The sequence below is a fragment of the Arvicanthis niloticus genome, chromosome 16 (genome assembly GCF_011762505.2).
Source record: "Arvicanthis niloticus isolate mArvNil1 chromosome 16, mArvNil1.pat.X, whole genome shotgun sequence".
NCBI lineage: Eukaryota > Metazoa > Chordata > Mammalia > Rodentia > Muridae > Arvicanthis > Arvicanthis niloticus.
In genome coordinates, this window is record NC_047673.1 from 66,974,101 (window position 1) to 67,001,454 (window position 27,354).

At 42.8% G+C, this 27,354-nt stretch overlaps 2 protein-coding genes across 17 annotated transcripts in view; one reads left to right on the forward strand and one right to left on the reverse strand.

Moving 5' to 3' along the window:
- Positions 1-9,086, forward strand: part of Sdccag8 (SHH signaling and ciliogenesis regulator SDCCAG8) — a 194,480-nt gene extending 185,394 nt beyond the window's left edge. For 3 of the 11 annotated variants that reach the window (XM_034520155.2, XM_076914566.1, XM_076914567.1), the window contains 3 exons: positions 429-555; positions 7,070-7,158; positions 8,793-9,086. In XM_034520155.2, the coding sequence (XP_034376046.1) occupies positions 429-555; positions 7,070-7,158; positions 8,793-8,841 (265 nt within the window). In that variant the 3' untranslated portion in view covers positions 8,842-9,086. Of the gene's footprint in view, positions 1-390; positions 556-1,117; positions 1,250-7,069 lie in introns of those variants that run through there. The other 8 variants (XR_013104485.1, XR_013104486.1, XM_034520156.2 and 5 more) reach the window with 6 other exon arrangements.
- Positions 8,752-27,354, reverse strand: part of Akt3 (AKT serine/threonine kinase 3) — a 235,279-nt gene continuing 216,676 nt past the window's right edge. For 3 of the 6 annotated variants that reach the window (XM_076914571.1, XM_076914572.1, XM_034520157.2), the window contains 2 exons: positions 20,403-20,505; positions 8,752-14,112 (listed from right to left, as the gene is read on the reverse strand). In XM_076914571.1, the coding sequence (XP_076770686.1) occupies positions 14,027-14,112; positions 20,403-20,505 (189 nt within the window). In that variant the 3' untranslated portion in view covers positions 8,752-14,026. The remainder of the gene's footprint in view (positions 14,113-20,402; positions 20,506-27,354) is intronic. The other 3 variants (XR_013104487.1, XR_004608447.2, XM_076914570.1) reach the window with 3 other exon arrangements.

Here is a 27,354-nt window from a genome sequence, read left to right on the forward strand (position 1 = left end):
AAGGCTTTGTTCCCAGCCCCCAGTTCTATAGGAAGGTGCTGCAACATTAAGAGGAGCCTAGTGGGAGGAAGTTGGGTTGTTAGGGGTTTGATCTTGAATGTAGTCCTGAGACACTGGCTTCCTGTCTCCATATCCTATCCTCCCTGAAGTGAGGACTTCCATTACCACATATGCCTAAACAAAGAAAGCTGCCTTGCCACAGACCCGAACCTAAAGCTAAGGCTCTCGTCTTAGCTCAATGCAGTTAGCTAATCATGGGCAGAAACTTATGAACACATAAGCCAAAGTAAGCCATTTCTTCCCCAAGTATTCTGTCATAGCACTGGAAGGTCAACACACATAACTGATGAAGCTAACACCTGTCACTGTCCTCTATGCTCTCCAAAGCAGCCGGCTCTCAGAACCCATCTCGAATTCCTTTTCTGCAGACTCAGGCAGCTGGATAAGCATGGCCAGGCTACAGCTCAGCAGCTGGTACAGTTGCTTAACAAGCAGAATCAGCTTCTCCTGGAGCGACAGAACCTGTCAGAGGAAGTGGACCGGCTGCGAGCCCAGGTAAGGTGGGAAGACACACGGGATCAGCTCCAGCCCAAGTACCAAGTAGCCCAGTGCTGAATGGACACGCACACAGGGACCTCTGTGGGCCAGGGCAGCAGGCTGAGGGCAGCCGTGGACCATGTGGGAGCAGGGCAGCATGGCAACACACATGGACGACCTCCTTCCTTCCTTCTAGGCTGCAGTGTCACAGGCCCAAATCTCTGCACATCACATAGGTCACATCATAAGCCGGGAGGGAGGGCCTGCCAATTGGTGTATGAAAAAGCATAAACCGAGGCTTGCCTCTCATCAGACATGTATCACCCAGGCATACCAAAGGCAGCCACAGCACGCAGGAGCACTGGTGGGGAAGAGGGATGACAGTGGGCAGGTCCAGCGTGTGGAGGAGGCAGCTATGAACTCCTCCTGAGGACTGGAGGACTATAGCAGAAGAGGTGCTCCCCGATGGGAAGGTCTCATGTAAGCTAATCAGATGTCTTAGTCCACTGAATAAAACATGCACTCACTCTGTCCAGTTAAGCAAGCCAGCAAGGCTGATATTATTGTCTCCATTTTGCAGATAGGGAAACTGAGGCTCAGACAAGCGTATTCAGCTAGCAAATAGGGGCACAGCAAATGGAACCTAAGTCTGACCGCAGAGCCCAAGCTGTCCCCATTCAGGCTAGATAATGGCGGAAAGAGCCCAGGTGAGTTGGACGGGCGGCACAGACTACTGTTCTTCTCAGCAGCCTCTCCTCACATCACAGAGCCTCTGGGGTTTCCGCCCACCAAGCAGTCTGTGAAGATAAGGCTGTGCGCGTGTGCTTACAGTGGTTAGTGGGGAAGCATCTGGAAGCGAAAGGAAGAAAGACCATTTCTCATTCTCCATTCAAAAAAGACCTTGGGCTGACAATCTTGACCTGCCTTGAAATTCAGCCTGTTCAGTCCTTCTGTAAATTGCTTCAAGTTCACAGATGTGAAAGATCCAAATTGGACACTAGGCAGAGGGCTCACGCAGTGGTAGAGGTATGCATTGGAGGGCTAGAGGGTCAGGGCCAGCAGGGTCTGACCGTGCACTGACCAGGTCTGGAGTGTGTGTAAACACCCAGATTGTGGTGGTATCTGACACTCCAAGGCATGTCTGGAAACAGGACCCAGGAGCCTCCATTAACACACTGTTGGGGTAATTTGTAAAGACAGAAAGAACCTCTTACTTTGGAGCTGTAGCCAGAAATAACTCCATTTGATAACCTTGGCCAAGCCATCCATGGCTCTCCTGAGCTTCTGTCTTCATCTGTAGCATGGGAACTAAGAGAACCGGGCATGTGATGGCAGTGGTGTGCTCAATGGCATCTTAGGGACTTAGCAGCCTCAAGTGTCCCATACTTGAGGTCACCTTCTCCTCTTCCTGAGGGGTTCCCACAGAGCCAGCAGTGACAGGACCATCTTCACTGTGCTCAGTGCTGAACCCGTCTTCTAGGTGCGGAACAACTTGATATTTGGTCATAACCCAGGTCTGTGGGCAGGGCCAAGGGAGATCTGGTTCATCAAAGTCCCAAGTCACCAGAGCCACCTTTGGTGAGTGGGCTACTGTGACTGACACAGGATGAAGGACTGTGCCTTTGGATTAACCACCAGCCTTCTGTATAGCACACACAGATCTTAACATGGAACAGAGATATTTTTAGAAGCCTTTTCCTGAGTTTTAAAAGCCTGAAATTTTTAAATTTACTGCATTTAAAAGAAAATATTCCAGGAAAAAGTCATCCTCTGCCAGTGGCAATACAAATGACTTGTCTATACCTTGCTGTCTGATGATGGCCTGTCTGGAGCAGTTCTGATGGGGCTTTTTATATTGAAATTCTATCCTAGGTGTTATTTTAAGATGACCAGGACAAAAGAAATTTGGCAGAGGTAATGGCTTCCTGATGCAAATTCAGGGAGTGTTAGAGTTTTACAAGCTCTTTGCTCAGTCTCTCCCCCAGAGTCCACTCTTGGGCACAAGTGTTGCATTTGGTCTCCAGGTACTGGCACTTGGTGGCCTGGGACTAATGTGATTTATTTTTTGCCCAAAATAAACATGAATTGTAAACTGATTTTTTAAAAAGGAATCCTTGAAGTAAGCAAGTTAAAGTTTGACTGAGTGTATCTGGTTGGGGAAGTGGCTCCTTAGGGCTGCAGAAGGAGCAGCTGTGCCTTGACCTGTCTCCAGCGGGACTTGTGGGCATCTGAGGCTTGCAGCCGCCTTTGTGTTCACTGTGGTAATGGTGAGCCTGAAGGCTTCCATTTTCTCAGCCTGGATGAATTAAGCAGAATAGCTTAATTCTGCATGTCAAACTCTGAAAAAATCTCTGTCTGCTCAGAACCCAAAAGAGAGTGGGTATTTTCTGACCCAGACAGCTGCTTGGGAGCTTAGTCACGTCCTTCAGATTGGCTCTGTTTTCTAAGCTCTGGCCTGTTCAGAGAAAGAATGGTGGACTCCAACAGGAAATGCCTTGTTTCTAAGCCTTGATTATTCTAAATGGCTTCTGTTTAGATTTGAGTCACACACAGCCTCTTGCCATGAAGGAAACCTGTCCTGGTTATGAGTGACTATGTACTACTAACGGCTGGAGAGCTTACATAGCTGCCACGTGGTAGGAATGTCACTGTCCAGGGTGCAGGGTGATCCTCCAGCTGGTTTATTGTATTCTCCTACCTCAGGATTGACTAAAAATGGTGGCTTTCCTAACTTCTTGACTCTCACTGGGAGGCGCTTTTAGAAAAGGGTCTTTAGAAGGCCTTGTGTGGATATGACCATACTGGATTGTCTTACCCTGACGGTAGCCCCTGGGTTCTCTCAGCCTGGCTCTGATGTGAGGGCTGGACCAGATTCTCTCTCCTTGCCTGACTTGCCTGAGTAGGGAGGCCAGAGCTACCATAGTGGTCGTGTGGAGGTGGCTTGTGGGTGAAGACCATGGGTCCCAGAAACACTGGGTAAGGCTTGACTGGGCAAAAAGCTTGGAGCAGGGTTGTGCTCAGAAGCCTAAACCCAAACACTAACATCTGGCCAGGAAGGGTGGAGCCAGCTGGTGAAGAAACTGGATTCTGTTCTTGGGAAGAATGGGTCTGGGAGAGGGAAGAGAACAGAAATGTTCTGTCCACTGGGAGGGCTGTTTCTTCCATCAAGATGAGTTTGAGTTACTTACTGGGTAATGACTCTGGTTTCAGCTGCCTGGCATCCAGCAATAGCTGTCACCCTGAGCAGCCTGCCTGTTCAGTCCTCAGCATTCAGTTTGGGGAGGGATTCCCTTTGAGTCCCTTCTTATGAATCACTCACAGTTTAGAAAACAGAGTCGGAAGCTGCCGTGTCAGTGGTTAATCAGTTGGCCCTATGACTTTTAAGCATTCTTGGCAGCAAATGCACTTTCTAATTTGATTTAAAGTTGTGCACGGATCCAGCAGCCATATGTGATTATATTCAGGATCATCGACATCATCTCATTACATCAGAGGACTCATTGAATAGCGCTGAAAACAAGCCTGAGAGGAGACTCTAGGGAGGGAGGAGAGGCCTGCTTGTGAGTAGACGCAGACACAGGACTGAAGCTGGCGATGGGCAGCTCAAGTGATGGTGGCCCAGACCCACTGGTTGGTGGGGAGCAGAGAGACAAAGTGGGGACCGAGAGGTGGTCCATCTCGTCTGGTCCTTCCAAAAGCCCAGGGGCTTTGCCTAGCTGACTTCAGGACCCACATACAGTTAACTACCTGCAAGACAGATGGTGTCTTATGAATGGAATAGAAAATACACCAAATAAAATAATTTACAAAGCCTCCTCCTGAACCAGGATTTTTTGGAAAGAATTCTAAATAGATGAAAACAAACAATTTGATTTCAACCAAATTGTTGTTTTTTTGTTTTTATCCTGATTTTCATCCGAATTGTCAGTCTCAAAAATAAACACTGATACATTCCCAGAAAATATTTTTCAAATAAAAACTGACTCTGTTAAAGTTTGCCCTGATTCTTTCAAAACTGTGTACAAGACACTGTCAACCAATGTGACTTGCATATTTTTTTAAATCAACTTGAACATATGCAGCTACGATGTCATTAACTCCCTGCTGCTGGGTGTTTTTGGAGAATGACATAAGACCCAGGGCTGCATTGCTAACATAATCACGGGGAAGTCACGGAGACTTCCTCAAGCATCCCCAAGCAGCTGAAACAGCACACAGTTAGCGTAGCTGTTCATCTTGGTGCCTCGTTTGTCACTAATGCTGAACAGCACACTCCACTTCCTCTGAGAGGCCTGTTGTAAGAGCTTCCTTTGCCCAGCAACGTGGACTTCCAGCAGAGGGAGAGTGGGTAGAAATGTGGAATCCTGTATCGCTTCAGATGCATTTGCTCCTCTTTCTGCTTTCTAAGTTAGACATTATATTTTGCAATATAAATTCACAATCAAGTTTTTAAAGGGAGCTAAATATTTTAATCCAATTAGACAAGTGAACAAAACACTGAATATTACATGCAGTGGAGATAAGTGGTTTTTGCCTTTAAAAGACGGCAATTCCATCACATCACAACCCCAAATGTCAATGTTGTCTTCATTTTTAACGCTTTCAAACACAAGGCAGCCAGAGGCTCCACTCTGCTGGTGGTGACACTATCTGTCCTTTGGAAATTCTTAAAATTTATTTCCCATTGAAATACGATTCATGTAAAACATACCTGCCCCTGTGCAGAGAAAGTGCTTGGGAGTCAAAATAATGGCAGTTGACCCTGCAGTAGTTCTGGTGACGAGCTGCATGCTTAGAAAACACTGCAGGTGTTCCTGCAAGAGCATCTGTGTCTCTGGCCTACACAGAGCTGCCTCCCATCACATGAAGTCCTGCTTGGTCTGAGGACAGCCTCTCCACCCTTTTTATTTTTTCCTGGCTCTGGCTTCTGTAGAGGAAGCAGAGTCAGACCATCCATGGTAGGGAACCACAGCTGTCTTCAAAAGCTCAGACATGTAGGCAGCAAGGAGTCAGTGCTGGTTTGTGGTGACTTGTGACTTCCTGCCTTGCTTCATAGCTGACAGTTGTCAGAATCTTAGAATTCCTACAGAAGCTCTGGTCTATGCTGGGGAGATTGCTCTAGGGTCTGGCGGGCACTGCTGAGCTTGGTAGATATTACCACTTGCTAAACTAGATGTCCTTCATAACCAGCTCTGGTCTGTAGCACACAGACAGGCTACTCTTTAGTCTCCCGCTCTGGGTTTGGTCATTCTGGGACGCCTCCTGTCTTGCCCTTTATATGCTGTCATGTCAGCTGCTCAGTTCATGGATGTACCACAGCAGGCCTTGAGAATCATGGTAGGACCTGTACTTGGAGGTCACATGCTCTGCATCTTAAGAACAGGTTAGGTCCCATTTGGAGCCCAGTCCTTGTGCCACTGAATTAATTTTGTAGAGTCACTGTCAGTATCACAACAGGATCATGGGGTCACTGGAGAGAAATCATTTCATATTCTCTAGGCAAATGGAATGATATAGGCTAAAAAAGGAGTCATGTATGGGAAAGTGGGGTAGCTGGGTGTATAGCACCAGAAGGGAAGGGAAGCCACAGAGAGCATCTGAGGGTCTCTGTCACCTCAGAACAAGCCTGGAAGAACCACTGGAAAGGACCTACTCTTAAAAGTAGACGCCTACTGCCAGGGGTCTAGGAACAGAACATTTGGGGACCTCACCACATGGGGTAATATACACACAGAGAGCCAGAAAGAATGCTGACTTGAGGGGTTGCAGGACACTAGAGGAAAGGGCAGAGTGGCCTGTGGGCAGTCTTTAGACTTGAGGCTGAGGTGAGACCAGCCTGGGCCACAAAGAAGTGCGACCTCAGTGGAAAGGAAAAGAAAGTAAATGGCAGCCCCAACTACAAAGCGAGAATCTAAGCCAGCAGCAAGAAGGGCGGGGACCCTAAAGCATGGCCAACTGGGCAGCACTCAGGGTTACCCCATACATCTTACTTCTTAAAAGGCCAAGCTTAAAATTAACTTCAGAAATAAACTGAGCACAAAAACCAAGGTTTGGGGAGAAGGCTGTGGTAGAAGGACAAAGTGCCAAGCACGAGAGCAGCTACATCAGGCCACACCCCAAAAGGCAAGGGGATCTCTTCTCTACTCCCAGACCAGTCACAGAACCAGAAGAACCACACCAGGGGTCATGATAACAGGTGAGGGCGGAGTTCCCAGGGAGACAGTTGTCAGAAGCTCAAGCTGAGAACATTCCCTAGACATGTCTTCTCTCCTAAACTGAGCCAGAAATATACATCAATAACACCCTGACACATGACTGCAGACAATCAGACTATCCATTTGCCTGAGAGAATATGAAATGATTTCTCTCCAGGGGCCCCATGATCCTATTGTGATATTGACAGTGACTCTACAAAATTAATTCAGTGGCACCAGGACTGGGCTCCAAATGGGACCTAAACTGTTCTTAAGATCATCAAATGTGAGTTATGATAGTAACTCACATTTTTGTGTCTCTGGGTAACTGTGGAAAGATCAGGCAAGCGGCACTGAAGAATGTCACTCTGGCAGACAGTGTGGAAGAGACACTGAGTGCAAGACCTGAAGAGGATCCACAGTGGCGGTAAACTGCATGTCTACCCAGAGCAAAGCCAGACACTGACTGCAGACATGAGACTTCATGTGCTCCTGTTCTGCCTCACATCCTATCAGAGCAGGAAGTTGTCCTCAGTCAGAAGGGCAGGGCATGTGTCAACAGGGATCCTAGTGACACCACAGTACTAGATGGCCTTGGGATCATAGGCACCCAAAGACTCACTGAGAGATGCATTTCTGGGTTAATAAAAATCTTGCTGCCAAGCTCCATTCTCTGTCACAGGGCCTCATTCATCTGTACTGAAGGAGGGAATCTTCTGCCCAAGGTCCTTCACCTCTGTCTTTTGAAATATGCGTGTCATGGTTTGTGCTGACGCATGTTCAGTCACTTACTTTCTTGGGTTAGAAGCCCTTGTGTCTAGGGATACAGGATACCAGGCAGCAGTCTTACCTGGCTGTCCTCCAAGTACCAGGGAGAGGGGGATCCCAACTAGTCACTTTCAGAACCAGTATCTGCGTGCTCAGTGAGGGCTGGCATCCGTGTTAACGGGGAACCCCGTCTGCTAGTTAAATTGGTCTTAGGCTTTGGTGACTGACAGATGCCCCAGAACCCCTCTGAAGAGTCTGAGAACAGAGGCCTCTTGGGCTCTGAAAAGCTCCTCATTGCCAACCTCACACTGTCTTGCTTTGCTTTTTGCCACAGTCCCACCTCCATTCCTTGTGAGAAACCATACTGCTCACATAATAGTTGATTAAAATTCACCACCATGCTACTCACACGTGGTAACAGCTACCTGAAATACACACATGACGTTTTCCAAAAAGAAAAAATTAAAAAAAAAAAGAAATAAAAATGGAAAAAAGAAAAAGCATTTCCAACATGTCTTATTCCACCACCTTAGAAATCCCTATCAGGGAATCATGGATTCCACCAGGCAGCAGAATTCGCCCTTGGATGCTAGCTCTAGTCACAAGGCTGGGTGGGCCCTGGCCTGTACTCTATCATCCTGGCTCAGTGGAAACTGCAGTTCTGGGGTTACCATAGACCACTCGCCTCATACTGTCACAGTACGGTGGCTGGTCATCTTCCACTGAAGGCACTGCATAGTTAGGGAGACATTCGGATATACCTAGTGGACTTGTGTGCAATGTCAGGTCACCAGGGAATGGTGTTCAACACTTTCCTAACTCCTGGCTCTCCCCACTACCAACAAGTGTAAAATCTTTAGATATGAGAGACCTCAATATTATGGATCCTACCTTCTAGCATGTGGGTGGAGCAGTAAAAACATATCTACATGTTACAAGAAGCTGCAGGTAACAGACGTTTTGGGTTACTTTGTCCCATCCTAATTTTCCCTACTTTTGCCCACCTAATGTCAGGTCAGTTTCTTAGCACACTGTCAGAATGTCAACTGTCCATAGGAAAGCATTAGAGGAAGGATATGCTTGATGCCGACATGTATAGAAAGGGTTTTCTTTGGTCTCTGGTAGCAGGCACAAATTCTCAATACAGTTTGCTACACACAATTTTCACATTTTTAGCAACAGAAACCTTTTCTCCAAAACATCAATGATAACAGCTGACCAAACCAGCAAATGAGAAAACAAATACCCATGATCTATTTAAACTTACTTTTTATTATCATTTTTTTTTTCCAGTTACCCAGCATGCCACAATCTGATTGCTGACCTGGATGAAACAGAGTGAAATAAATGATTTACAAAGAGATATTTACATTCATCTGATTTGTACTTAATGTGCGACAGTGCACCGAAACCTCCCCAGGGAGACACCACCGGGGACTGCCGGGGGCTGCCCCTGTGCTGCAGACAGGGAGTGCTTCAGCAGCGACCCGCTAGGGCTAGTTGGGAGCCTGCGCTCAGAACAGCTTCAAGTCACTGATTCACGTTGTCTCCAAATGCACAGGGTTAATAAAATAACCTTTCTAAAGACTTGAGTTGTTCTGTTTCCTTTTCATTTTGTAGCAATGACAAAACACACCAAAAGGCACATGTTTGAAGTCAGCCACAGTGTCCTGAAGCCCACCTCTCCTGCTGGTCACCGCTGCTTCCCTCTGACCACGTCTGCCTTTAGTCAGCATCCTCTATTCCCCACTGAACTGTGTGCACTCCGGAAGCACTCTGCATTATTCTTCCCGTTCTCTCAACAACACAAAGCAAGCCCCTCCCCCCCTCCCCCAAAAAAGGCATCTTTGGCTCGATGGTGTCAGATTTTTGTCTTCAATAGCAGTATTTGAGAGGAGCCTAAAAACAAATGTATGTGAAATTAGAAAATTTACTTAACAGTATATCAAATATCTGTACACAGATCATATTCTTAATCTAAAATAGTATTTCTACTATACAGTCAAGCCCTCAAATGCTTCAAAGGACTACAAATGGACACTGGAAGGTCTGGGGTGTAGCTCGGTGGCAGAGCACTTGCCTAGCATATGTGAGGCCCTGGGTTCCTTCCCCAGCACCACAAAACAAACAAAAACAAAACAAAACAAAAAACCAAAAAACAAAAGCCGACAGACAGAAATAAAGCCTGGATGCTGCTGAGATGGTCATGGCGGGTGAGGAAGGGATGAAGCACTAAGGGCAAGCCTGCATGTGAGACCTCACCTCTCCCTGCCAGCAGCCCAGGGCTCTCAGCTGAGGCCTAGTGTCCACATGCTCAGCCTGCCCCGCACAAACATGCAGCTTAGGCCATGGAGGTGGTGGCAGCATGACGGTGCATGGGCCATCCTCATCTCTGGGGCAGGTCAAAGGTGCAAGCCTAAAACAGCAGAACTTCTGAGTCCGAAGTTTCTGGTTTCATCAAACGTGTTAGACATGAAGCTGTCACATACTTTAACTGTCCTCAATTCTAGTTTATGGATACCAAGAATAAATGATACAATATTCTAAAAATAGCACCTTTAAAGAGTTGTAGAGGTCACTTTATTTCAGCCTCGTGGATCTGCCAACCCCAGCTGATTTTGAGAACAGCACATGTAAGAATGTCCCCAAATTAGGCTGTGAGAAATACACATGCATGCCTGACTGACTGGTCCCAAAAGTCATTCCTCTCTCTGTTGAACTCACAACAGCAAAGCCAAGTTCTACAATTGTAGCTTATGAGGTAAAAATCAGAAAGACACCCCATCCAAAACAATGTAATCTAGACATTCCAGCCATCAACTACTCATGTCTAAGTCAAGTCAAACTGACATGAAGGGTTAAAGACACACTTGCCAGGAAGTGTGTGGGGCAGCAGGTTATCAGGAAGACATTAGTGAGAAGCTGCATTCCTTGAGAATTCTGGGCCCACACCATTTCTTATTAAGACCTTTAAGGTCTGCAAGCTACTCTTTCTCTGGCATCCTAATAGATGTGCCTTCAAATCTTGTGCTGGTGGCCAGTGACTACCCCTAGCCCTTTATCAGTTGGTGTAAGCATGCTATTGGCATTCTGGTCGAGTAAACACACCCCGTATGTGTTTTATGTCAGAGGAATTTACCTCATTTCCTGTCACACCTTCATACAGGGTTGGTTAATAACAGCTGGGGCTATAATCATTTTTTCCAGAAAAGAAGGAAATTTAGTTTTCTGATATTACAAAGCCATATCCAACAACAACAAACAGAGAAGTAGCAGATTGACATAGGGCTTTATTTAAGCTGTCTGTACGAAGGAAGTAATGTGTGTCCCTATCAAAGAGTGTGAGATACTAAGGGTGTACAGTGTACAAAATCAGGTTCTTGGTAGTTATTTCACACCCTGGGGTTATAAACGTAAGGACACAAACATCTGTAGTGTGGCCAGCCTTGACAGCATCCGGGTTCATAGCTGTGTCTGCTTCAAACCCTTAACCAGATGACCAGATCTTGTATTGATCTAGTACAAGAACTAGAAAGTCAAAATATGTCACAGACTACAAATCTACAGGGAGGTGACTCGATGACCAATTCAGAGGTTTCTTTTTTATTTAAATAAATACTTTACATTTCATGCTTGCCTGTAATGCACTACCAGGAGCAAGCTAAGGGAACTGTGATGTAGACAGTACAGACGGTAGCAGCAAAGTGTGCACACTGAGGTGTGGTGGAGGCCCTGCAGGTAGTGAGGGAAAAAGAAGCATATGGCCCTGCAAGAAGTCAGCTCTGGGAAGCTGGAGGTCAGGTGGGAAATGGAAACACTACTGGAATAATCTAGGTCATTAGTGTCCAGAGCAAAGCTGGGAGGATGCTGCCACAGTCTGAGCAGAAGTGGCCACTTTCCTCCCAGACAGCCCTGCATGGTGACAAGAGGTCAAGGTGGAGTTGGTAGGAGCTGCATCTGGACATGATGCCAGGTTTCAGGCCATTTCAACTGCTGGAAGTCCTAAGCTGTAGGACTAGGCAACCTAAGATTTTAGAGTCGCCTCCCCACATCCTGTTCTACTTCTGCCTTTTCACTGACATCTGGTGGAGGGTGAAAGGAAAGAATTCTTGAGATCAAAGCTAAGAACACACCTGCTGTGACACTCAGGGAGGCAGGGATGGGATGAGTAACCCTTTGAATGGCTGGGGACCAAGGACCAGGTGTGAGGAGTGGCCAGCCTGAGACACTGTCAATGCCCCCTCATTAATCTTCACAAAGTATCCTTGGCCAAGGTCAGGAAATTACCTTAAGACTTGGGAGGAGAGACAAAACAAAAGAAGCTGTGTGCTTAGTGTACAGTGTCTGCTCCCTCTGAGGGAATAAATGCTCTAAACATCAGCCAGGCTCAGCTTGCTTTTCTTCCTCTCCTACTTCTTTCTTACAGAATGGATGCACAGTAACTGAAAGGACATACCATCTAATGTACTTTCTTGTCAATGTGAGACATTCAACATCTATGTAGGATAAAAGAAGACTGCAGATGTAAGAATGCACATCTGCCTGACTTCCTACTTCCTACTAAGGGTAAACGCACCCAGGTAGAGACATGAAAAATTAGGACAAAGTCTATTCTGAGTCTGTCTTAGCTGCCTTAGTAAAATGCCCTTTACACCCCAGCAGTCCCAGCAGTCCCAGCGGCCAGCCACTGCCAGCAGCGGCTCTGCTTCCCTAAGTCTGAGCCTAGAGGCCAAGACATCTGCATGAGACCATGACTCCTACTTGGGAGCTGTCAGTTAGTAACTAGAACACATTTCCATGACCACTCCTTGGAGCAGCAGTTGCCCTCTTGCTTGCTGCAAGATAGGCTTTGATCCTTGGACTTCATAGTCTGCTTTGGAAAGCGTCAGCTCCTAGCACCAAAGGGTTTAATCTGAAGATCATCATGAATGAAGGAGAAAGATGAGGTTTGCATACATGTCCCCTCTCAATGAGAAATGCTTGGGTTGGGAGACATGAGTATGTACAGAAAAATAAAAGCTAGAGGTGTTTTGTTTTGTTGTATTCCCTGATGGCTTGATTCAGTAATGAATGTACCTTGATAAGAATAAACACACCAGCTTCTTATTCTTTACTTCCTACTGTGTGAATATTTGTGATGTGTTCATTTTGCCGAGTAGAGTTCATTTCTTATCGTCATTTGGGTCTCAGCTTTCTCCATCACTTTATGCCAAGCTATCCCTTCACATCCACGCAAGTGAGCAACCACCAACATGCATTTGCTCCACCAACCCCTTGGCACTGGGTAGTTGGGGATTTTCTCATTTCAGCTCCAAGGGGTTAAATTACAGCATCTCTTCTCCCAAAGATTCTAACCAGATTCTAACCAACACATACATCCCAGAGCCTTACCATTCGTTTTCACATAGGAGGAAAGTGCATGATTCTAACGGTGTGTACATTCCTTGCACATGGGTCAAAAGAAACCGCAGGCAATGACCTGTGAATCGGAGCTGCGCTCACTAACATGACAACACAATTCTTATCACTAAAAAATAAATACTACTGTAATATAAACAAAACCATGAAGGACATTCAAAGTTTTAACATCTGAGAAAAAGCTAATTTACCTATAAGTGAAAGTAAAAACTTCAAAACTGGTAAGGCAAACACCTGTTCGCCTTGGTGTATAGATTTTGGCGACAGCAGGATCATTATACTGTCTACATTCTTCAGCCATCAGAGGTGATAAACATCAAGAAGGGGAAAAGGTTGCCAAGCCCAGGGGAAAATACTCTCTGGTACAAAGTAAATCCTAAGACTGTCGAGGTGACTCTGCACCTTCAGTACTTGGTTGGACAATGTCCATTTGCCCTTGGAATCTGGGTGTCCATGGGTGGCACTGGGCTTCCTCCACTATAGCCAGCAGGAATTTAAATTAAAACAAAAAACCACGTGTATCTCATTGGCCCTCCAGTCCCCTCAATGTTTCCTAAGGATTTCCAGCCTGATGTCAGTGATACACACTTCATGTGCTGGTCAGACAGGCGCTACTAAACTCTTACAATCACACACCACCACCCTTCAACAATTGCTTGTTCAGAAATATAAACTAAATCTTCTTAGTCTAATTAGTTCTTGATTTATCTCCTAGAAAGTTAAAAATGTACCTAGAATCAGTGTATCTCATTTAGCCTTCACTGCTAGGGAAAACCAAAATAAGATGGCATTTGATGCACAAATGAACGATGGGCTCATGACTCCCAAAGATTGTAAAATTACTTCTGAAAGTTGCTATAATAGTAAGACAATAGCAGCAACAGAATGAGACCTTAGACTGAGATACAATTTCATGCAAAAACAAAACTGGAGTGTCTGTGTATATGGTTTCATGTGGGTGAGAGGTGGTGAGGGTGAAGACCCTTGGCTGGTCAGGGATGTCGGAAGGTTCCCCTGCTAACTGTAAGAGCAAGGACTGTTGGAGATGTCCAGGAGTCATTCTCAGTGGCAAAGTCTAAGATGACAGTGTAGAGACAGACTGGAAGGAACTATTCCCGTCCGCTTGCAGAGTACGAGAACTGAGGGAAGTGTGGCCGCCGCTCGCTGTCCATGCAGTCCATGCCGTCGTCGTCATCTGTGGGCGGCAAACAGCGGCTGTCATTTAGGTTTCGACTGTTACTCTGCCTACACTCTCACAGAGACAGCACTTCTCATCAACTTCTCAGTAAAACTGAGTTTAAAAAGTATGATTTCTATATATACATGGTCTACAAAGAATATTATAAAGTCATCTCTAAGACATCAAAATTTCAAGATTCAATACTTTAGAAAAAATGTTACTAAAAAAAAAAAAAAAAAAACAAAACAAAACCAGAATGCTACTTTCAAGAATCTTGTATTTCAGGAAAGCATAAAGTTCTAAATTCTAAGTCATTGAATTCTACAGAACCCATTAGGTCTCCAAAGTGCCTGTAGTTTTCTTCCTGGTGACCTAGGTATGACTGCAGACTCGTCTTCTTAAGCAGTATTAGTCAATATTCACTACTGATTAACTCACTAGTCTCTATTTTCTTATAGTAAAATTTTAAACTAGAATAAAGAGGACAAGAAAAATAATAAAAAAAACCAATGGGCAGATTTCAAGTCCTGGTTCCTCAGGAAAACAAGAAAGAATTTGCAAGCCATGGGGGCAGGGCAGCATGTATGTATGCCCTCTCTTATCTCTTTTTCCTGTAAGTGAAGGGCCACCAAGAACCAAGCCTCTTCCTCCCTAAGTGTTCTATGATTAGAGCCCATAATCATAAAGCTCTTTCTTGGGGTGTGGCCAAGTACTGGACACTCCTGCTCCTCTCCAAAGTCCACTGCACTCTATCCTGTAATCAGGATAAACTAGTCAGTACAACCTTCTAAAACATGATTTGTTTTTATATTTTATTTGTGTGTGTGTGTGTCTGTGTGTGTGTGTGTGTGTGAGAGAGAGAGAGAGAGAGAGAGAGAGAGAGAGAGAGAGAGAGAGAGAGAGAGAGAGAAAGGGAGAGAAGGATGGAGAGAAGGAGAGAGAGGGAGGGAAGGTGTGTGTTTATGTAAAACCCATGAGTGCAAGTGCCCTCAGAGTCTGGAGGAGGCCTCAGATCCCCTGGGTGCTGATTACATAGCACACTTAGAGACTGATCTAAGCTACAGTCATTGGAAGAGGGAATCTCCAATTGAGGAAATGAATGCCTCTATCATGTTGCACTGAAGGCAAGTCTGCAAGAGGTATTTTCTTGATTAATGATTGATATGAATAAGTCTACCACACTCTGGGTGTTGTCACTCCTAGGTATACACACATCCTGGATTATGTAGAAAGTAAGCTGAACAAGCTATTGGGAGCTGTCCAGTAAGCATGCCCTCTCTATTAGCTCCTGCCTCCAGGTTCCTGCCTTAAGCTCCTAACTTCCTTTGATGATGGACTGTTATCTGGACATTGTAAACCAAATAAATTTTCTTGTTACTTCTCATCACCATTTTTAATCACAGCATCTAGACAAACTAAAGCACCTTTAGCACTGGGATTACACTCTATGAGCCCCACAGTGTAGCGCAGGAACTAAACCAAGGCCCCTTCCAAGAGCAGCAGCTGTCCTTAATACTGAGCCATCATCTCTCTCTAGCCTTATAATCTTTTTTTTCATGCAAGATATTTCCATTTCCTTAAACCCATTAAGAGAGGTAGTTCTATTCTTTTTGTTTTCTAGGCTCTGTCGGGTGCATTAATTTCATGAGCAGAAACTATGCACCCAATAAAAGGCTTTGTTTGCCTTCATCTGAAAACTGATTTTTTAAAAATCTTTTCCCTATTTTCTTCCTAATGCCTAAGAACCTCAGACGTGAGACTGAATTAGCATTACCTAACTCTTTCAGCTCAAATGCATCAAAACTATTGGTGAAGTAGGAAGAAACACACAGTTTGTGTAGGTCACTACACAAATTCCCCTCTGCACAGACTGCTGCCTTGTCAGCAGCTAAGCAGCAATCCTAGGTAGTGCTGAGGCAGATGGAAATCTCTGCCTCCTGAGAAAATATGGGTTCACAACTAAGCCAATGGCACGCGTCTTCAAATTTTTTAGCTGTTTGAAAGCTGGGATGTGTCTGAGGTATCCATCATTGAGTCAGACAGCATAAACTCTATATAGAAAAGTTATTTGAAGTAGTAATGTTCCAATTCGGACATATGTCAATCACCTCTCAAAAGCACTTTTCCCTACTAACAGCTTTGTTTTTCTGAGTGTTTCTGCACAGTAAACCTACAGCAAGTCTTACTATGTGTAAGAAAGCCATGTGCTTTTTTCCTACTCCAGAGAGATGGCAGGGACTGGTCTGGCTCCTGGCTGTAACCAGACCTTGTCCTACGCCTAGAAGGGCTTTACACGACAAGTCTTGGTCTTGTCTTGGAGAGAGAGGGTGAACTTGTGGGTGTCTCCAGAGGATTAAGACAGCCTCCACTGTAGCTTCAATAACAATCACCACAATTCTGAACAGGAACAAATCTGAATCTACAGTCTGGCTATGAGGCCCACACCAGGCCTATCTTTCCTCAAAGCTACCCACTCCAGCTCTTGACTACCCTCTCAGGGTTGGTTACAATGGGGGCTTGTTCTTTAAGGACTATGTCCAGTTGAGGGCAGGAGCTCCCTGGGTACTTGTGCTGTCCTGGCAGGGGCTGCAGTGAAGGGAACTAGGAAACAGGGCACCCAGTCAGTATCTGTGAAGCTGGTCCTCCTCTGCAGGACCATGCAGGCACAATGGAAGCAGTCATAAATGTAAGTACATTTACATGACCGACAATTACAGACCACTGCTCTGAATTTGAATCTTTGCATCCACACATACCCCAGTGCCTGCTTTTCTCAGAACATTTAACAAATGTAGCAAAAGTGATCAGATCTCTCTCAAAGAAATTTTCCTTTTCTGTGAGAGGAAAGCATGGGGCCACTGATGGATGTAATGAAAGACAACACATTCTACAAATCTGTTCAATTAATTAACACCACTTAGGACAATCTGGCACATTGCTGCAGCTGTTTGAAAAAAAAAAAAAAAGGAACATTTTGCTTTCTTTCTAACTGCTGATTTACTCTTTAAAAAATAATTAAAATCTTTTGATTTACAAAATCAAGGTGGCAACTAGGATGACAACTACTAACAAATGGCATCCCATGGACTTTAAAATCAAATCTTGATGCCTGAGTTGTAACAATGGTTTTAAGGCTACCAGAAAAAAAATGCTCTCAGTATAGTAATGGTTTGTTGCCTCTTTCTCTTCCTATAGGAGAAACTGAGACTCTATGAACTGCCAAACCGAAAAAGCTCTTCCCTTGGTCCTCAGAACCAAGAACAGCAATTACTGGGACTGCTCCCCTTCAACATAAACTAGGACAGAGTGAGGCTTAGCTATTTCACTTGCCTTTCCATCCAAGAGATCCTGAACAAGGAGAGAGAAGCCCAAGCTCTAGACTCTCCTTAATTCTAGTCTGTGGCATGCCCTGTCAGGCATACACCAGACTGGTGGGACTCTTGTTGCTGTACTGTCTAGGGCCCAGTAGCAGAGCAAGGTCAAACTCTACTTCTGATATCCACAGAAGTCAGATTCCCACAGGCTAGTAGCACCTACTTTAGAAATTATGCTAACCCAAGGGCTTGCTGTATAGCCGCTGTGTAACTCCAAAATGAACATGCCATCCTTCAAAGTCACTGAGCCTTACACAACCTAGTCCACTTGTGTTGATTAAAGAAGTTGAACTTAAAGGCACGTGAAACATCTTCTAGTCATCATCTTGGTATCATTTCAGTGGTCTTAGGAACTGAGAAATAAACATAAAAATTCTCATCAAGACAGCTGCCATAAGTCCATGTCACAAATATGAAGACAGGAGGAGTTAAAATGTTCTTTGTGGTCCTTGACTCCTGAGGCTAGAAGTGCAAGTTAATCATGAAACAGCAGCTGGACAACCACAAGAGTACTTTTAATAGCTTCTAACTTCACTTGGTTGAGACTCGGTAGAGTTCTTAACTGTTTCTGCTACTTACTTTCTCGTCTTGAATTCTCTCATGCTTATTCCACTTAGTTAGGGACTTTATACTGGAGCTCTATAGCTCCCTTTTCATGTAAACCCTAAGGACCAGTTAATCAAGCCACTCACGCTTAGAATGCACTGGAACCGTTAAGAGCTGGCTTGTCAGGCACACCCGAGAGAAGCGTGAGCTTTAGAGATTACCCTAGAGTCTCTGTGCCTCCCTCTCAGGCACAATTGAGGCATCATGTCTCAGAACAAGTGCCAGAGATGAGGCATGAAGCAGGCTCCAGGCTTGCAGTCCGTGCTTTTATATTTATCTTATATTTATATTTTTTTATATTTATCTTTTATATTTTATATTATCTTGAAAATCGGGATTTTACTTTTACCTTTCTAAAGTGAACTATCTACTCATGATTCTTCCTTCCTAAGCCCTATGTATTTCTATTTATTTTTCCAAAATCATGCATTCAGCTCTCTTAAGAAGAATCTTCAAATGTCAAAACTTGTGTTTAGAAATCGTATTAAAGAGACTGACACCGAGGGCAAGGGCATCATGTCATGAGTCAAGCTGGGTGAGAAGGCCCAGATGTGTTATTTCTAAATTCAGGAGGTTAAGGCATAAAAGAGTCTGTGAGTCCAGAAGAAGCTAGGTTAATAAGAGTCCCTCTAACCTATTTTCCAAAATGACACCAAGATCTTGCTATCCTAGAGTATACTGTGGATGCCAATGGGGAGAAAAGACACATAAAGGCAGCCCAAGGACAACGGTGCCACTCTAAAAACCAGGCCTCCTCCTGACACAAACCCTCCCAGGCTCTGGTCACCTTTTATGTTCACTCATTTAATAAACACTTGTCAAGGCAGTATCTATCAGGGACTGGGACAAAGAGTCATTACATCATGAGATCCTTTCAGTAATATCTTGTAAACTGATGAAAAATAGCAAGTAAAGTCATCCTCAATATAAAAGTGTCACAGAAAAATGGAGTGTGGTCAGACTGCATTATTCCATGGACTATGACATCAGTGGTGGTTCTCTGGGTAAGAACATGGATATATACTGAAAAAGGAAGCCACCGGAGAACTGTACCCTGGAGAAGGATGGTCTGCATGCAACCAACCTTTGATCCAAATGGCAGAGCCCAGCAAGAACTCAGGGTAGGCACTTCTCTTGGTCTGTTCAGCTACCCACTGGTGTCTACCAGTATTTTGAGCAATTATATTGCTACACTCCATGCTGAGACCAGAGGCCAAGGCCTATACCCATAATTTCTACTAAGATAACCCTTAACTACTTGCCCACAACTCCACAGGAGTTTTAACAGTCTCTAACTTCTCAGTGATATTAGAAGTATAACAATAACATATGTAGCTCCCTTTAGCATTTATGCATCTTAGAACTTGGTTGGTGTCCCAGCTGTGCTGGTCACCCTGCTATTGCTGTATGTGATACTGGGCTTCAACATCTTTACTTATAAAAGTTAAGCACTTCTTGTCAATGTAAAGGCATAAAAGAACTAGAAGTGCACACTTGCACACAGACATTTCCCCTGGGGCATGCACTCTTTCAGATGCAGGACCACTGACTCCAGATGAGTCCTAGTTTATGTTTCAACAATAAATCATGACCAGTACAGGGATTGCATTTCATTTTCTTTTTCTGTCTCACAGACATTAAGTGTATATAAGCAGTATCAACCAACAGTCGAGAAAATGTTAAAACAAGGAAAAGAAAGGAAGAAATGCTAAAGGATAGTACACACCTATTCCTAGGATTCTCTTAGCTTTCCAAATATAACCTCAAAATTGTACACTATTCTCTTTCATCAAAACTTACTTATGTATGACATCTCTTGGAGTATGAGTCATATATTAGTGCATATGAAATGACATGAGATGGTGTGTAAACACACAGCCTAGTGCATTCTTAATGGAAACTATATGTATAAAAATTAATAACAAACTCAATTATCTTTAAAGATACTACTATTTAAGGAAAAGCTATTTTTTAAAGTAAAATTAAATGACTCAGTAAGGAGGAGGCAGAGCTGGTGTGGTTCTGAAGCTGTGATGAGGGAACAAGGTCTGGACAAGGAGTGCTCCTACTTGAGACACAGGCACACAGGCAGCACAGAGCTGCTAAGACAGCAGTGAGGAGGAGAAAGGCTGAAATGTGGCCTCAAGTATCCTACCTGGAAAAGTCTGTTCCTGCTGCTCTGCTCTGCCCTCATGGGGGCTGCAAAATCTTACAGAAATGGAATAAAAATCCCAGGTGGATCTCATCTGTGATGTAGCCAATGACTCTACAGAAGACTGTGTCCAACTACTTCAGAGTGTCATTAATTGCTGTACGTTTACTTACACTTTTCAGGTGGTGTTATTGTAATAGTCTGAGCTGTAAATTCTTCATCAAAATATCTGGTGTCTGTTTCAGATGTTACTTGAGGCTTAAAAGGAGGTACAAGCTATAAGAAGAAAAGAATATTGTCAATAGATTTTGACTCAGGAAAACTTACTTTTAAGATATAATTAGCAAGCAAATAGTGAAATGAATGGTACCAAAGACTACAAGATGAGTCCCTGTGTAAGTCAGACAAGGTGCATGGCTTTCTGTATAAACATAAAATTATAACAGTTGTAGAAAAACCATCACAGGATGGTCACCAAACTAGAATGTGGTTCTTCCCATGACAGCAAGAATCTAATCTAGATTTTCTTCTCCCTCTCTTCTGGTACTTGGCTCAATGGTTAATATTAAAGATATAACTTAGCTGGGCATGATGATACACTCCTGTGATCTGATTTCAGCACTCAGAATGTTGATACAGGAGGATCACAAATCTTCCTTGGCCCAGTGGGATTTCAGAAGCCAACAAACAAAGAACAGCAAAAGGCAACTTAATACACCCATTCTGTAACCACAGACCACACTGCACATTTATTGAAAAAAAAAAATCTGCTGTTTTGTTTTGTTGAACCATCACTGATGCCTGCCCTTGCCTTAGAATCAGAATTCTTAGCAATCCTTGAGGTTTGTGAAAAACTACATCCACAGCCTTCACTCCCTCCTTCACAAGGGGTTTGTGTCCTGAAGGAAGCCTGAAGTAACTACCCTAGAGCTGACAGAGCTGGGACTGACTTGAGTGGTCAAAGCAGGAACAGGGTGGGGGAAGCCTTGCACTGGGCCTTGAGTGAGTAGGGCTGCAATAGGGTTCTCACTTGTCAGAGTATGGACTCCAGAGTACGGGAGAGACCAGGGGTCTCCTTTTGACTACGGATGCTCAGCACCAAGCCTTGTCAGTCTCACCAGAATAGAATATACATCTTACAGGAGTAAGAAAATAACAAACAGGAAGAAGAAACTGGCATGTTTTGCCAAAATCTAACAAAAAGAAAAACACTTGGATTCTTGGATTAATAGAAATTTGTTTCCCCTTCTCACTGTCACTAAATCTATGTTAAAATGGTTATTCTCTAGACAGACTTTATTTTTAAAAGTTGGAAAATGGGATCTGTCCTCCAGCACAGCAAACGTAAACCAAACAATGAACATCTGAGTCAGGTTTAGAGGCACAGACCTATAATCTCAGCAACAGGAGACAGAAGTAGGAAGACATTGGGGCTAAGGCCAGTCTAGGCTACAAAGCAAGGTCCAGGTCATTCTTGGCTATACAGAGAGACTCTATTTCAAAGAAATAAAAATAAATAAGTAGTTTTACCCAATATTAGTCAAAATCAAAGTCAAAACATTCACAATAAGAGGCACTGTACCCAACCTCACCAAAAGAGCAGGAAAAATACAGTGAATATATAAACATCTGGAGAGAAACAAGCTTCACATCATGTATATGAGAAAGGCTGGACTTGTAAAATTTTGCTACAACATTTCATCAGATGCACTCCCACAGCAACCATTAGTAAAGCTAAGTCTCTAGAGTTTATTGCAAACATCCAGCATTTTAAATTACTATAAAAGATAGTGGAATAAATTTTAATTCTTTATTATTAAGAAATAAATTTTATTCTTCCCCTAAATGCATATGTTGGGGATCTTATCCCTACTGCCTCAGATTTGGACTGTAAATAGAGCTTTCAAAGAGTTAACAACGTTAAAGTGCCTTTCACCCACTCACTAGTGTCTGTAAAAAGACAGACAAACAAGGAAATACATGAACTAAAAGAAAGACCTATCAAAACCTAGGGAAAGAAGACCAGATCTAAGCCAAAGACAGATACCAAAGAACTAAGCCTTGATCTCGGACTTCCAACACTGTCAATTTCTCTCTTGAAAAAAAGACAGGGGGTAGTGAGGGAGGGAGGCACACGCACACGCACACACCCTCCTATTCTGTGGTATTTTGTTATGGTAACCCTAGTACACTAATACTATATGATCTTTTAAAAATTTTATCTTTACAAATGAATGGAACTAGAAAATATCATCCTGAGTGAGGTAACACAGACCCGAAAGAACACACATGGTATGTACTCACTGATAAGTGGATATTAGCCAAAAAGTTCAGAATATCCATGACACAACTCACAGACCATATGAAGCTTGACAGGAAGGCTGGCCCAAGTGGGAATGCTTTAATCCCACTTAGAAGGGAGAACAGAGGGACAGAGGGACCTGGGTGGGAGAGGGAAGGGGGAGGAAAAAGGGGGAGTCGGGTATGGGGAGAAACTGGGGAGAGGCTCTGATAGCCTGAATGAATGAATGAATGAATGAAAATATGCATCAGTGTGGGGTGAGGGGAGGGGCTGTAGAAGGTCACAGATACCAGTGATGTGGAAGGCTCCCAAGATCCAATGGGGATGACCTTGGCCAACAACAGTGGGGAGATGGAACCTAGGGAGACCACCTCCAGTAGACAGACGTGGGCCCCATATGAGGCATGGGGCCACCCACCCATCTTCAAAATTCTTGACCCAGAATTGTTCCTGTCTAAAGGAAATTCAGGGACAAAAATGGAGCAGAGACTGAAGGAAGGGCCATCCAAGGGGCAGCTCCACCTGCAATCCACCCCATGCACAGGCGCCAAACCTGACACTGTTACTGTTTGTGCTTGCAGACAGGAGCCTGAAACAGATGCAGATACTTACAGCCAACCACTAGGCTGAGGTTGGGGACCCCTATGGAAGAGGAAGGTCTGAAGGAGTGGATGGGGATTACAACCCTATATCCTATCAACTTGAAAAACAGTATCAACTAACCCAGATCCCTGAGCTCTTAGAGGCTAAGCTACTAACCAAAGAGCGTACATGGGCTGATCTGTGGTCCTCTCTACAGATGTGGTGGTGGATTCCCTTGTCTGGCATCAGTGGGAAAGGATGTGCTTTATCCCATAGAAACTGGATGCCCCAGAGAAGGGGGATGCTAGTGGGATGAGGTGGGAGTTGGATGTGTGAGAGAGCACCCTCTCACAGGCAAAAGGAGGGGGATCAGGTGAAGAACTCATGGGGGGGGGGTCAGGAAGGGTGGCAACACTTGGAATGTAAATAAATAAAATAATTAATAAAGTAATGAGAAGGAATGGGGAGGATCTGTTTGAGGGGTTACTAGGAGGAGAGGGGCTGATACTGGTATGTAAAGTGAGTAAATAATTTTTTAAAAAATGAAAAAATTGCCTTTAGCCAATATTATCACACCATCTTTATTTTTCTCTAGATACCTCTTTTAAGGCATTCCTATAACAGTTTAACAGTATAGCCTCCCACTTAACAAATAGTAAGTACTAACAAATCAGGAACACCTAACTATAAATGTGTTAGCTTTTATGTGCTAACTCAATAAATACCAACCATGTTGTTAAGTATAAACTTGATATACTTTTTTAACAAATGCATTACACTTCAAACATAACTTTCTTTGAAAGTGATGTGATTTTAGAAAAGTTGTATGATAAATCCCTTGATTTCAGATAGGTGATGGCTTTTAACAGATGGGCCTAGCTTTGTCTGAGATCACTGAAGACTGTGATCTTGAAGGTGACCATGAAACTAAGGCTTCTTTCTTTTATTTCTTTTTCTTTGCTGCTGTAAGTAAGCACCTTGTCCAACCATGAACTTCCCATCATGATGTGCTATCTGTCGCACTACAAGCCCAATAGAAATGGGATCATGCAAAAACTTCTAAAACAGTGTGTCAAATAATCCTGTTCTCTTTCCATGTAGAAAATCTTGATTATTTTGTTATTGTAATAGTGAGCTAACCTGTTCAAGACATTAACTTCAGTTGATTAAAAAGGCATATTTAGAGTTAGGTCTATACTTGTGCAAACTCATGTACATTTTGTAATGGAAAATTACAATTCCCTAAATTCTTTCCACATTGCCCTTTCATCAAATCCTATACTAATATTCACTATCTTTCTAAAGTGAAATATTTATGTTTCTTTATAGTATAAGTAGAGAAATAAAAAAAGATAATTTTCTTAAATTTCTAAGAATAAATCCCAATCCATATTTCTATTGGGGCTAGGACTGCAACATGAGTGCAGTACTAAGGTCTCTGAAAGTGAGTCTTCCCAGACTTCCCTTAGCAAGCATCACTTGGAACCTGTATGGTGCAATTTTTTGTTTTCTATTTTAAGGCTGAGATGTTTAAGAAACACAGAGTATTAGCTGGTTCTTTCTGTGACAGGCCATGATTATAGTGTCTTAGCTGCCTTACAACTTGTGCCAATCTCAATTATTATGTCTTAGTATTAAAAAAATCAAAACACAAGGACATAGACATTTGCAAAAAAAATGTTTAGTGCTCTTAGATTCAGTAATCTGGTACTATGTATTTATCTCTTTAAATCAATATGATATAGTAGTTAATCTTATGTGGAATTCTGGTTTACTTTATCTCCATTTTTCATTTTAAAAACTCACTTGATATTTTGTGTATATATTTATACATACACTAAAAATATAGCAGGAATATGTAAAACACATATATAAAATGAATCCAACTATGGCATATATTAACTATGTTATATGCAAAGCTCTAATATATGAGTGCTTTCAATGCATTCTTGACATAGAACTAGAAATTTGAAATAAGTGTATTTTTTCTGTAACTATGTAATTTAATTGAAGCTTACATATCTGACCTCAATTCTATGTGAAACATCAAAGGAATCAAGGTCTATACCATATTTATACACCATAAATATTAACTTGCCATAAACTAGAACCATCAAAGTAGGCATTGCACACCAGTTAAATTCAAAGAAAGAAGAAAACAAAAAATTATAGCAGAAATCAGTGAACTACAAGCCGGGCGGTGGTGGCGCACACCTGTAATCCCAGCACCTGGGAGGCAGAGGCAGGTGGATTTCTGAGTTTGAGGCCAGCCTGGTCTACAGAGTGAGTTCCAGGACAGCCAGGGCTACACAGAGAAACCCTGTCTTGGAAAAAAAATAGACAAACAAAACAAAAATAAAAGCAAAGGTGAATCTTTTAAATAATGAAAGAGGATATTTTTATGTGTGTTATGTAGTTATGAAATAACTAATGTTAATTTTGACAACTGTCTGGTCTTTTATATCCTATGGTAAAATGCCTAATGGCCAAAAGGCAGCAGCAACTGTGATGTTAGCTATCAGAATGCCTAGTATACATTTGGAATACATCTCTCTTTGAGGAATGTTTTAAAATGAGCCATCATTTCAGTGTGATAAGTAAAACACCAACTTGACAATACCTAGAGATCTATCTTTAGCTCTTCATTCTGTGTTCCCTGAAACCAATCATAGTCAGTAACATCTGCACAACTGTTATCAGTCACTCAACTAACTCTTCAAGTGAACATTCTAATCGGGTAGGAGAATGTCCCTGCCTCAGAATGAAAAGTTCCACTATCACATCTATATGACATTTCACCAAAGAGTTTGATAGATGTTGCAATTATTGTGTTTTCAAATCAGACTCCACTCCTGACCATACATGTTTCCCATTCTGTAGCACTACTCATGTATATTCTTGTACTTACTGCAAACTTGCATTTCCCACCCACTTTATCATCTTTTTCTTCCTGCAGAAGAAATAATCCTCAGCAATACCCTCTGACTCCACAGACATTTGTATTCTTTTTTGTTCTCACTCAAATATTGGTTCCTTAGACACTTTCTTTTTGAATTAAAATAAAAACAAGTCCTCTATTGTCTTTCTCTTTGTATTTTTAGACTAAAACCAGTGCCTATTTCTTTAGGTGACAGATAGGTAGGTAGGTAGGTAGGTAGGTAGATAGATAGACAGGCAGGCAGGCAGGCAGGCAGACCGGGAGGGAACCAGACACTGCAGTGTCTACACACGACTTCCAAGAGAGCAAGCACAGCTAGTGAGATTATAATAGGGGAAAACTGGAACCAGACATACTGAACAAGTCACAAAAGAGGTAGGTAAAGAGAAAGGCAAAAAAGACAATCTAAAAATCAGACAAATAACTATGTCAATAAATGAATTAAATGAAGTTAGTTATATATCACATTTCATTAAGTCTCATGTTATCCAGTAAAAAAAAAAAAAAAGAATAAACTACATGATAAAACAGAGTCTACTTATTTATAATTTAAATAGATGAAAGTAAAGTGATGAGAAAAAATATATTACACACACACAAGAAAGATCAATAAATAGCCTATGGGTTAAGGGGTAAATTCACCAAGATATAACAATCTTAAATTTAAGTGTACATACAGCCAACACTTCAAAGTACAGAAAGCGGGGCTGAGCCACAGCTCGGCGGCAGAGCGCTGGCCGTGCATATGTAAAGCGCTGAGTTTGAGTAGGATCACTGACAAAAATTAAAAAATAAACAAAACCAAAAAAGAAATGCAAAATTAAAAAGATGTTTACAATTGTAGCTGAAGATTTCAACAACTGCTTGTCAGTAACTGATAGTACCAGTACACAGAAGGATCCTGACGACATGAACCGCACCATCTGCCATCTTAACAGAACATGTGTCCCATATCCATAGATGCATTTTGGTAAAAACATGTTATAGAGGAAAAGCAGAATCTGTGTTTTCTTCTTCTCCTCTCTCCCTGATAATTTAAAGTTTTATTTTATATAAAAAACTTTATTATTAAAAAACGTTACAGAACAGAAATTAACCAAGATGCAAAGAAAGCTTAATAAACCATTCAGTTCTTCCTTGCACCCTATTATTTAGTTGTTCTTTTTCTTTTTTCTCCACATTATATAAATAAAATATTAAAAATATGTTTAAATTAAAATGCAGTTTAAAACCAAAGAAACAGACTGAACAGTCTCTAGCATAGTGGTTTTCAACCTTACAAATGTTATGACCCTTTAATATA